The sequence below is a fragment of the Anguilla anguilla genome, chromosome 13, assembly GCF_013347855.1.
Source record: "Anguilla anguilla isolate fAngAng1 chromosome 13, fAngAng1.pri, whole genome shotgun sequence".
Taxonomy (NCBI): Eukaryota; Metazoa; Chordata; class Actinopteri; order Anguilliformes; family Anguillidae; genus Anguilla; species Anguilla anguilla.
This window is the reverse complement of record NC_049213.1, coordinates 35,977,968-35,989,769: the sequence shown is the minus strand read 5'-3', so window position 1 is coordinate 35,989,769 and position 11,802 is coordinate 35,977,968. Positions and strand designations below refer to the sequence as shown.

At 44.8% G+C, this 11,802-nt stretch overlaps 1 protein-coding gene across 4 annotated transcripts in view; it reads right to left on the bottom strand.

Annotated features, from left to right (window-relative positions):
• Positions 1-11,802, bottom strand: part of slc41a1 (solute carrier family 41 member 1) — a 39,743-nt gene that overhangs the window by 4,193 nt on the left and 23,748 nt on the right. For all 4 annotated transcript variants that reach the window (XM_035388674.1, XM_035388676.1, XM_035388673.1 and 1 more), the window contains exons 4-10: positions 6,005-6,076; positions 4,494-4,638; positions 3,514-3,660; positions 2,330-2,477; positions 1,761-1,840; positions 1,372-1,506; positions 331-479 (exon numbers count right to left, since the gene is read on the bottom strand). In XM_035388674.1, coding sequence (XP_035244565.1) covers positions 331-479; positions 1,372-1,506; positions 1,761-1,840; positions 2,330-2,477; positions 3,514-3,660; positions 4,494-4,638; positions 6,005-6,076 — 876 coding nt within the window. The remainder of the gene's footprint in view (positions 1-330; positions 480-1,371; positions 1,507-1,760; positions 1,841-2,329; positions 2,478-3,513; positions 3,661-4,493; positions 4,639-6,004; positions 6,077-11,802) is intronic.

The following is an 11,802-nucleotide window of genomic DNA, read 5'->3' as shown; positions in this document are numbered from 1 at the left end:
TCTTCTTAAAGGGTTGACCATGACTTGACCTCTCTGCAGAAACCGCTGCTGCTACTTCAACCTTTTAGTTATATTTTTCTGGTCTCCTCAGTGCATTCACCAGTGCATTGCTACTACTGATCAACTGCTAATTAAAATGCCTTTCGGGTCAAACTCAACGCACAGTGTTCTTACCCAATGCTACTCGCAAAAGAGTTCAGTCGTGCTCCGTCTCTGACAAATAAAAAGATGGGGAGCACCAGTACTCACATGCAAGTACATACTAAGCAGGCAGGTAAGGTACTGGTTGTGGACTGAATTGCAGAGGCGGTGAGGCAGAGACAAGGGTACCTGCAACAGTGCGGCGGTCATGTAAATTGCGATGAAGACGGTGGTCAGTGAGGTGTGGCCGCCTTGCATGGAGTTGATGGCGTAGAGGAAGACCAGGTGACCCGGCGCCACCAGGAGGAAGAGCACTCGGGCCGAGCGAGAGTTCACACCTGGAGAGAGAGAGGGAGAGAGGGGGAGAGAGAGAGAGACAGAGAGAGAGAGAGGGAGGGAGGGAGAGAGAGAGGGAGAGAGAGTGAGAGGGAGAGAGCGAGAGAGGGGGAGGGAGGGAGAGAGAGAGAGAGAGACAGAGAGAGAGAGAGAGAGAGAGGGAGGGAGGGAGAGAGGGAGAAAGAGAGAGAGACAGAGAGAGAGAGAGGGAGGGAGGGAGGGAGGGAGAGAGGGAGAAAGAGAGAGAGGGGGAGGGAGAGAGAGAGAGAGAGAGAAAGAGAGACAGAGACAAAGATGTGGGAGGGAGAGAGAGAGAGAAGGAGAGGGAGAAAGAGAGACAAAGATGGTGAAGGGAGAGAGAGAGAGGGCAAGAGAGAGAAAGATAACAATGGAGAAAGAGATGGAAATAGACAGAAAGCAAGAGGGAGCGAGAGAAAGTGAGAGGGAGAGATCAAAATTAGAAAACAAATCATGTTTTTTTGTTTTTTTTAAAGACTCTAACACAGGCAATCAAGCAGTTAGTCAGGAATATCTCATACACTTGCAGGAATATGTTTTATGCTTGCCACACAAGCCTTCTACAGTGCACTTATAGCATAAATGATCATAAGAGGCCAGAAATAGCACTGCGGAGAGCTGTACGTTTGATTTTATCGAATTAACATGAAGCCGGTCCCATTTAAAATGCACTTCTGTGCTAATGGAAGCGCATGCCAGCTCAGCGCACATTCCATTAGCGAACAGGCCGAGGCTCGGTTCTGCTGACGACAGAGGCGGTCTCGCAGACAGCATGTCCCGCCCCCATGTCCCGCCCCCATGTCCCGCCCCCATGTCCCGCCCCCATGCCCCGCCCCCATGTCCCGCGCGGAACGCCGCTGGCGCCGCGGTGCTTACTCGAGCTGAAGAAGGTGGTGCAGGGGGTCGGGCACTTGCTGGGCGTGGGGTTGGGCTCCCCCAAGGGCAGGGCGACCAGGTGCAGGTAGGTGGAGATCCGACTGGCCTGCACAGCCACCAGGTTCCCCCCCACGCCTGGGAAAACACACCGTTCACACATTTTACTTTTCAGCCATTTGGAATGACGCTCGTATCCAGAGCGACTTGCAATCAGCGCACAAAGAAAAAGGCCTAGATTCGTTAAACACCAAAATCCCAAGTATCAATTAATGAGAGTATCATGGTCAGTTTGTAACCCTGGCTATAGGTAATTCTTTGAAACTAAAATTAAAATATGTAAGGGATATTAAAGTGTACAGAAACTGCATCTATGAGGATGTTACACTGACCATTGATGACTGGGGTGAAGACTGCCATTCCAGCAAAGTTGGGGTTGGACACAGTTTTATCCAGGATAAGGCCCCCAATACTACAAGGAGAATTTCATAAGAACAATTACAGACAAAAAATGCAGTGATACTGTATGCACCATAGCATCATATTATTTGACAACAATGACAACACTACTACTATTACTACTACCATTACTACTACTACTACTACTACTAATAACAACAATAATAACAATAATAATAATAATAATAATATTCTATAAGTGATGGGTGTGGAATTTGGTGCTACTACTACTGATACTGATACTGCTACTGCTACTAATACTACTACTCCTACTACTACTACTACTAATAATAATAATAATAATAATAATAATAATAATATTCTATAAGTGATGGGTGTGGAATTTGGTGCTACTACTACTGATACTGCTACTGCTACTAATACTACTACTCCTACTACTACTACTACTAATAATAATAATAATAACAATAACTCTAATAATAATAACACTAATAATAATAAGTCTGTGGTGGGTGTGGAACTCTGCGGCGGGCATCATCACCTGCTGATCGCCATGGCGATGATGACGGGCTCCCAGCCGGAGTACAGCACCTCGCGGGTGGAGGGAATGCGGCGGGCGATCAGAACCCAGACGGGCGTGAGTGCCACGAAGAAGGCGCACACCAGCGGGTTGGCGTAGTTGTTGTGGTCTGTCGAACGCGCACACACAACGCAACGCAACGTCAGAGGGCGCGTGATTCACACACACACACACACACACACAGAGAGAGCCTCGAGAAACCCACAGGTAAGTCAAATAATAATAATAATAATAATAATAATAATAATAAAAGTCAACCTCAACAAGTACAACCCAAGTCTTATTTGAGCCTAGAGAAAACCACAGAGGAACAACAACAGCAGAAAACTAAAACATAAAGTTAGCCTCAACAAGTGCCTTAGTCTCATTATTAGACTAGGCTTGATACAGTGTTAGATACTATCTAGTCTGTAGGTAACCAGAGCACTAATTTAGTTAGGTGTTAGTTAGGTTGGGCTGAATGGCTTTTTCTTGTCATTATATTATGTTATGTTATGTTATTTTTAGACTTAAAATCAAATTTCTATTACTTTTTTTTGCCAAATGAGACAAAAATATTGCCAATGAATGATATGAGAGACATACTGTAGACTGTTTTAATATTTGCCAATGGGGTAAGAAAATTTCACTTGACAAGCAAACAGAAAAAAGCCAATATTTTCTACTGTTAAATTCTCATTGCAAGACTAAAACACTCGTCAAGAAAGACATTTCTGCAGTGACGTTTGCATTCCCACGTCCTTCCCACATCAAACTCCAGGGCCTTCCCGTTAAACCTCGTACATAGATCCGGAAAACATCAGGCACTATTTATGCCACTGAAGTGTTTATGTTCACATATATAGCCTTGCCAGACCTGAAAATCTGGATGGATCGGTTGAAAAACTGCCTATTTCTGCCTCTCTTTTAATGCTGGCACATGCACTGGGTGACCTTCGTCAGCTGGTCATGTCATGCACCGAAGGCTTTTTGGAGTATTTTTTTTTCAGTCAGTATTCTAGAACTCCTCCGCTTTCAGTTACCAGCAGCGATTGTTACGTCAGCATTAGAACGTCCAGTTGAGAACATTCTAATCGCATGCATGTGATCTCACACCCCGTAAAAGGTTTAACACCAGAGATGGGCGGGAGACGTGCATTTCTCACCCAGCTGCTTGTACAGCCCCGTGCTGATGCCCGCCAACAGGGCCAGGGTGATGAGGTCGCCCAGACTGGCAGCGATGGGCGTCGCCACGTTGTCCGGATTGATGCCCACTTTCCTGGAGCCAATGATCACCCCGATCATGATGAGCCCTGTTGACAGAAAGCAGAGTTCTCAGTGAAAGGGGGGAGGAGGAGAAACACTAAATTATCTGCATTTTTTCAGCAAACAAAATCTGTATCTGTACTTTGAATAGAATAGAATAGAAGTAAAATGGAAAAGAACAGAATAAAATACTTTATTTCTTTTAAATATAGTATAAAATTGACATTTTCCTCCATTTCCCTGCTCAGCACAGGAGAAATGCATAACTGAGGGGAATGTACAGTAATAAAAAACATCCAACATCAGAAAAAATCTGGTGACTATCAACTGCATCTTCATGTCTGTGGCCTCAAATCCCTCAGTAGTCCATTATTGAGGCTGGTAATTTCAGAGGGCTGAATGATTTTTAAAATTTTTTTACAGGAGGTTCTGTGTATCTGGTATCTGTTTCCCATGCTCTCTATTTCAATAAATGCCTGTGCCAGCAGTATTTTTGTGTTAAGAAATTGATTAAAATGTATCAACTACTGGCAGGAGAAAAAAATCAGCAAAAAAAAAATTAGCAAAATCTGTATTTTAATGCAGCTGTTGGCAGTCCCTTAGCCCTTTGAAGATTAGGTTTTTTGGAATGCTTTAAAAAAAAAAAAAATTATTCCAAGTTAGTGTTCTAGAACTCCATTGCTTGACTGTTATTACATCAGCGTTAGAATATTCAGTCAAGAACATTCCGAACACATACTTGCGATCTTTACACCTTAAAGGGTTAAAAAAGGGGGTTTTTTTTCTGGGTTTTGGGGTGCCACCCCTGTGGGCCCGGAGCCCAGAAGAACACAGGCTTTATTAAGGGACCAGATAATGGCGGGGGGCCAAGGCCTCTCACCCAACAACAGAGACGCGATGAAGGCCGTGGACACGCTGCTGGCGCACAGCAGGACGGCGTGGCCCATCTTGAATTGGCCCTCGGGAATCCAGCCAAAGATGACTGCCGCGATGGAGGCCAGGAACCCCACCACGGTGGCCTGGACCTGCGAGAGAGAGACAGTGAGAGAGAGAGAGGGAGAGAGAGAGAGAGAGAGAGAGGGAGAGGGGGAGAGAGAGAGAGAGAGGGACAGAGAGAGAGAGAGAGAGAGAGAGAGAGAGAGAGAGAGAGAGAGAGAGAGAGAGGGAGAGAGAGAGAGACAGAGAGAGAGTGAGAGAGAGAGAGAGAGAGAGAGAGAGAGAGAGAGAGAGAGAGAGAGAGAGAGAGAGAGAGAGAGAGAGAGAGAGAGAGAGAGAGTGTGAGAGAGAGAGGGAGAGACAGAGAGAGAGTGAGTGAGAGAGAGAGGGACAGAGAGGGAGTCCCACAAAGTCACAACCCCGCCCCTTCCTGCCGACTCAAACATTCGTCCAATCGGCAGACGTGTCGGTTCAAAGGGATATTTCACTTCGGTATAACACAAGTAATTTTGTGGAGCGAAACTATTTTCTGATCGGCTACAAAGAAATGCAGCAAGCCATAGGTAGATTTTTTTTTTAATGCACGCACCCATGTGAATATGTTATCGTGCTCAAGGATACATCGTTTAGTTAAAATAAAAACAAAAACATTTTCCAAATCCTTTTTTTCTTTTATAGGGCAATAAAGCGTTGAAAATACATCAGATATTCAAAAAACCTGTGACCGTTTGTCGTTACTACTGTCTTTCACCGACCTACTATCCTCTGTAGCTAGTTTGTGTTTTAAAACGATTAATTTCGGCAAGGTCATGAAAGTGAATGAGAGTGAATGGTATCCACAAAACCAGGAGGAACGGTGCTGCCGTTAACGGTCAACAGGGACATCTGATGTTGCTAACATTCACTCCACACAAATACAATGGGTTAAGCTCCACAAAATTACGTGTGCTATACCAAAGTGAAATATCCCTTTAACCCAGAAACTTTAGCTCTTGTTTCAGCTGTCATCGACAGGTCAGGTGCAGAGTTTAAGTTTGACTTGGGGCGTTCGGTCACAGTGTGTCCACAAACCTCTGATTCTGGAGATTGGAAGCATTCCAGGATGAAGAGGTTGTTCAAACATTACACAAGCAAATGAGCAAACAACCTTTTTAAAAAAAAAAAAAAAAAAAAAGATTATTTACCTGATTACTCCCACACACTAAAGTAAATAAATCTGATATAATGAAGAATATCCTCCAATTCAAGTGCCTGTAATGGCAAGCTTTACTGTAAATGTGTCTTACCAAGATGGCCCTGCTAGTCTCTCTGGATAAGACACTGTTCCAAACATAGGAAACCAATCTATGCTAAAAGAATATTGTAACGATAAGTAAATTCAGTGTGACCAATAAGGCCTTATCTGTCTGGGACTGGGATTTTTCAGGGCTCGTACGCCTCGCGCTGTTTTCTTACCTGAATGAGCGCAAGGTTTCCCATGATCATGTTCCACATATCCTTGGCAGTGTCCATGTGGCCGATGTTAGCCTGCGGAATCACAGGAAGACAGGAAGTACGTTTACAGCCGTCCTCCTCAATCACAGGAAGACAGGAAGTACGTTTACAGCCGTCCTCCTCAATCACAGGAAGACAGGAAGTACGTTCCCATCCACAAGGGGGCAAAGACCACGACTGACTGAACGGTTGAAGAAAGCAGGTGTGTTGCTTTTCATTAGCTAGATGCTACATTGAAAGGTATAAGAGAGGCTCATAGTAGTCGGAGAAGCCTACATTGACTCAATAAAATGGATTCAGCAACGTCAAACTCCATAATTGATCAAAAACAGTTTCAGATGTGTGTGTACACAGGGGCAGGAGGCATATCTAGGAATTCTGGGCGTCATGAAAGAATATTGCTCTGGGCCCCCCTTTTTCATTTTTGTAGGCCCTCTCTAGCAGTGGGCCCCTCCAAGCTGTGTGGCCCCAAGAAATGTCACCACCACTAGCGTTGGCCCTATGTTTCTCTGTGTGTGTGTGCACACACTGGCCTTGCATCTCTCCAAAGATCTCTTGAACAAATACTGGTCAGTTCTCCACACAAAGAACCTTTCATCTGTTACACACACTTTGTGTTCCCCTCCCCCATTCGCCACTCATCTCCTCTGTCTTAACTTCAGACACTAACGTCCAGAGTGTGCCTTCGGAGACGCGTACGCGACACAACTGGGTTTCCACTGCGGTCACAGGGCTAACACTAAAAGCGTAGCTACACACATCAAAAAGGTTTCTCCCAACAAAAAAAACATTATCTTTTCATAATAATAATTTAAAAAATAGATTCAACAAGATGGATTTTCTACAGAAATCTTCATTTCTTCCACATTACGTGAAAGCTAATTCATGCGCACTTCCTGTAACAATTTTCCCCACATCTTTTTTTCTTCTCATTTCATTAATCTCATTACGAAACAAAAACACCCCGTTGGAGCAAACAAAAAGAGAATAAAACACGAGAAAAAGAAACAGCTCCCATAGTGGAAGGAGACTGCTAATGTGAACTGGTGCAGTCGTGTTTCACTCAGATAAGGGCACTCCTTTGTAATCTTGCATTGGGGACAGATAGCCTGTGAGCTGTGTCAAGATTTCTCAGTACAACACATCTGCTTTCCAAAGGGCTTCTTGTCAGTTAGTGTCCCACCACCATCCTCCCGAAAGGTCTATTGCTATATTTATTGATTGGGGAGGTGCCAGTTGAAATCCAAAATGAAGTGGTACGACCTTGGTTCAACTCTCACTGTAACGAGTGGACAGAGCCTTGTTTCCATGAGCACGTACAGTGCCATGTTATACTGTCAATGGCATGTGTACTGAATGCAATGTCCTGGGGTTGCAATGTCTCCTACGGTAACGTCATGCATACATGAAATAATTCATATCATTGTTTAACCCCAAATGTTTTATTTGAGCTCTTTAATTGCTGAGGACAAAAATATATAAGCACCTTTGTCAAGTCATATAGGTTCTGAATTACTAATCTATGTCAGACAGACAGACTGAAAGACAGACAGAGAAACACACATGGATTCCTTCACAGAAAAGGTTGAGAAAGACAGTTTTTTTATGTAAAAGGCCCTAATCAAAAAAGGAAACCCAGGCCAACCCAGAAACCAAATGAGAGAGAGAGAGAGATTATTATTTTTTTTATTATTGTTATTGTTATTGTTGTTGTTGTATAGCCTACTCGCTGTGGCCATTGCCACACTGTCGTTGTCGTTACCACAATGTTGTTTGTATTTCATGTTTCCTATTCCTGCTTCTATGTGTACGCTTTGGCAATAAGTACAAGTGTATTTCATGCCAATAAAGCATTTTGAATTTGAATTTGAATTTGAGAGAGAGAGAGAGACAGAGAGAAAGTTCATTGTTATTAGTATTCCACTGTAAATATGTATTTTGAATTGATTTATGATGCTTCGGCAATATGTACGTATGTATTTGCTCCCAATAAAGCAATTTGAATTTGAATTTGAATTTGAAAAAAGTGAACAAGAGAGAGAGAAAGGGAAGGAGGGAGGGGGGGGGGAGAGAGAGAGAGAGACAGAGAGAGAGAGAGAGAGAAAGAGAGAGAGAGAGGGAAAGTGAATAAGACAGAGAGAAAGGGAAGGAGGCAGAGAGAGAGAGAGAGAGAGAGAGAGAGAGAGAGTGAATCAGTGGATATCTCCCTCTCCCCACAGTGGTTAAGATCCACAGCGGTCCCCCGTGCGCTGGGAGCACGGTGCGCTCGTCACAGGCGCGGCCGTATCAGTGTTTAACTGCGGCCGGCAGAACCCAGCATTGGGCCTCACAGCCAGGGCTCCAACCGCCTCAAACCGGTTTGCGGCAGTTAACCGCTTAGTCGCGCATCCACTTGCAAGCGAACCGCTAAGACCTTTCTCTTTTTTTTTTATAGTAAAAAAAATGTTTTTTTCTTTTTTTTTTTTGTTGACAAAACCCCACAGGACTTCACCGTAGAGGAGCCGTGATATAACTATAAGCAGCTCCCGAAATTCAGAAGCCCATTGAGTGGGCGCTGAAGGAAAGGAGCAGACTGCAACCTCGCAGGCAAATGCTTTTGTGCCTTTGTGTCCACAGCGTCCAGCCAGGAGGGGATGTTGGCGCTGTCTTTTGGCTCGCCCGGACGTAGCCGCAGAACGGTTCAGAACCCCCTCCCTACAAAGGCAGCGTTAGCGCACAGCTCCTGGGCTGCAGAGAGACGGGCAGGGGCACTGTTTTACCGGGAGTTTGTGTGTGTGTGTGTGTGTGTGTGTGTGTGTGTGCCTGTATGTGTGTCTGTGTGTGTGTGTGTGTGTGTGTGTGTGTGTGTGTGCCAGTATGTGTGTGTGTGTGTGTGTGTGTGTGTGTGTGTGTGTGTGTGTGTGCGTGTGTGTGTGTGTGTGTGTGTGTGTGTGTGTGCCAGTATGTGTGTTGGGTGTGGCTGCACGTGCATGTGAGTGTGTGAGAGTGTGTGTGTGCGTGTGTGTGTATGTGTGTGTTTGTGAGCAGTAGTGTGCACTCTGTGAGTGTCTCTGTGCGAGTATTTGCTGGAAGCAGGGTACTGGGGTGTGGAGGGATTCTTGTTATGCTGCCAGCAGCTTGCTCTTTCCAAAGTATCGGTGGCAGGTGACCCTAACTTGGTCACAGTGACAAGAGTAGCAGGGCCTAGCAGTCCCACACTGCACACTGCTTCCGCAGAAAACGCCAGAGGGGCGGGGCAGGCCTCCCACTGGACGCGATAAGAGGAGTGGGGGGGGGGGTTGGTGGTCGAGGGGGAGATAAGAGGCGTGGGGCGGGTAGGCATGTCACGCCACACCGAAGCCCGGGGAAATCAAACCCCCCCAATGCCCCCCCCCCCCCCACCGATAACCAGGCCCCTGCTTCCCAGCAGCCTCGCCGGGGAGCTGCTCTGGTCGGGCCGGAGCTGCAGACACACCGTCTCCCCTCAGGCGCTTTTACGGGGGGCTCTGACATCACACGCACTGCGAGAGAGATATAGGGGGGCCGCACTGACTTCCTGGGGTCTCTGCCCCGGGGGTCAGCGATTACAGCTGAGAGCCGCTTTACTACACCACCAGATTCCGCTCGGGGCCTCATACTCAAGATGGCAGACCTCAGCAGGAGCCTGAGGAGATGTGCCTATCCAGCCCCCATTACACTTCATGCCATTTTGCGGAAACTGCAATAGGAAGAATGGCTCGTCATTGTATTGTATATTTAAAAATAATATTGTGAGGGTTGCCGGTATGAACAGCGTGTTAAATGCGTCTATCCAACGTCCGATACATTTAAACCGTTTTGCAGAAACTGCAATAGAAAGAATGGCTCGACATTACAAATTTCATCTAAAAATAATACTGTGAGGGTTACCACCATGAACAACATGTTAAATGTACAGGATTGATTTAGAAAACAAAATGGATATAGCAATAACAATTGATAGAGAGAGGAAGAGACTGGTCTTCAACAGTTTTTACGGAGCGTTCTAACATCTGCAGGTATGCAATTCTGGCATAAATTATTATGCCGTCAGAACACAGTTTCATTTGCTACTGTTTCTCCGTCTGATTTAATAACGCAATCAGGCAGAGCAGCAAACACCGCATTTCTCGCAAGGGCGTAAGTGAGCCGATCTGAATTCCTCTGCCGCTCTCCGGCACAAAGGAGACCTTTTTTCCATGGAAAAAGAAAACCCCCCCCTGTGGTTAAAAATAAGTGGTCTCGTGAATTTAATTCCCTCTGGTAAGCTTGTAGAGGATTATATTTTTTTAAATAGGGGCATCAGAAAGGTAGCGTTGCGCCTAATCTGCAGATAATTAGGGAATGGAAAAGGGAAAAAACGTGGCCCAAAAAAGGTGAGCTGAGGTTTGGCACAGAGGGGAAAAGGCCCTTGGGCAGGGAAAATGTCATATGTCAAAATGTGCCGTTCACCTGTTGGGGGGGCGGGGGGGAGGGAAGAAAGCTAATTTCCGAGATGAATAGAAAGCATGGGAATCGAGCGCGCAACTGATGAAGGAGACCAGGGAAACACTTGAACCAATGCTGGAAAAAAAAAAAAATACGGCAAGAATGAAGACAAATGAAGTACAGCCTGTGCTTTCTTCACTAAACATTCTGGGGCTTACACAACAATCACTACTGGTGATTGAAAGCAATGGAGTTCTAGAATGCTGACATCTAGTTCTAGATTTTATTTCTTTTGTGGGGGGGGAGGGGGTGACATTCCAAAAAAACCTACTCTTCAAAGGGTTAATCCCGGTACATGTGTCCATGGCCAAGTCTGGCCCATTCTTACACTGGCTCGCATCTGATTAATGCAAATTGGATAACTAGGTGAATATGGATTTACAAAGATAACTTTTGATGAAATGAGAAAAATGTGGACATCAAATTCTTTGTAAAAATAAATAATTGGGCCCCAATGAATCTTTGGTTAAAATTTTTTATCCCTTTTAGCTACTTCATAAGCTTTATTTTTTGTGTTATTAATAACTATAGCTAATGGCACACACACACACACACAATGTAAACATTGCACAAACTGTGCTTTTACCAAACTTTACAAAGTACCTGCAACAGAGGTACAAACTCATAACAAATTTGACAGAACATCTTTACATAATTTCAATAGCATGCAATGGTATCTAGGAAATAGCAAACATATTGTTAAATGTGTACCAAAGAAATCTGATTACATTTGGTTAAAAATGTTTACCTTATATATTATGAATTTTTGCTATTGGAATTCATAGTAACAGGCAGGAGAGCACTTAACTGACTAAATTATTGCTTCGATGTAGAACATGACAATTGTTTAAATTCTTCCATCCTCCGCTCTGAACATTTTCATCACGCAATCGAAAATGTTGTGGGGTTTGCTCAGAGCATTTATGCAGCGGGTGAAGGTTCGAAAAACAGTGAGACTGAGAGGGATGTTTTTACGAAGGCCCACAATTGGCTGGCCCCTGTGTTTAAGGTTCAGATTAGAAACAGGGCTTTGCTTCTATGGGTGAGTGACCGGGTTGGGAGATTACAGCTGTGCGCATCACTGGGGCAAGACCTTGTCACAGAAGTAAGTGCTCCTCAAACGAAAAGGAACATTTCGCAATCCTACCTGCCGAGCTATTCACAAAGCCCTCCCATTGTTCAACAACTCGGGAGTGTTTTTGGAAATGGGAGACCTTAAAAAGCCGACCATATTTTTAGAAGTGTTGCAAAATTGCACAAAACCCTCCAACACC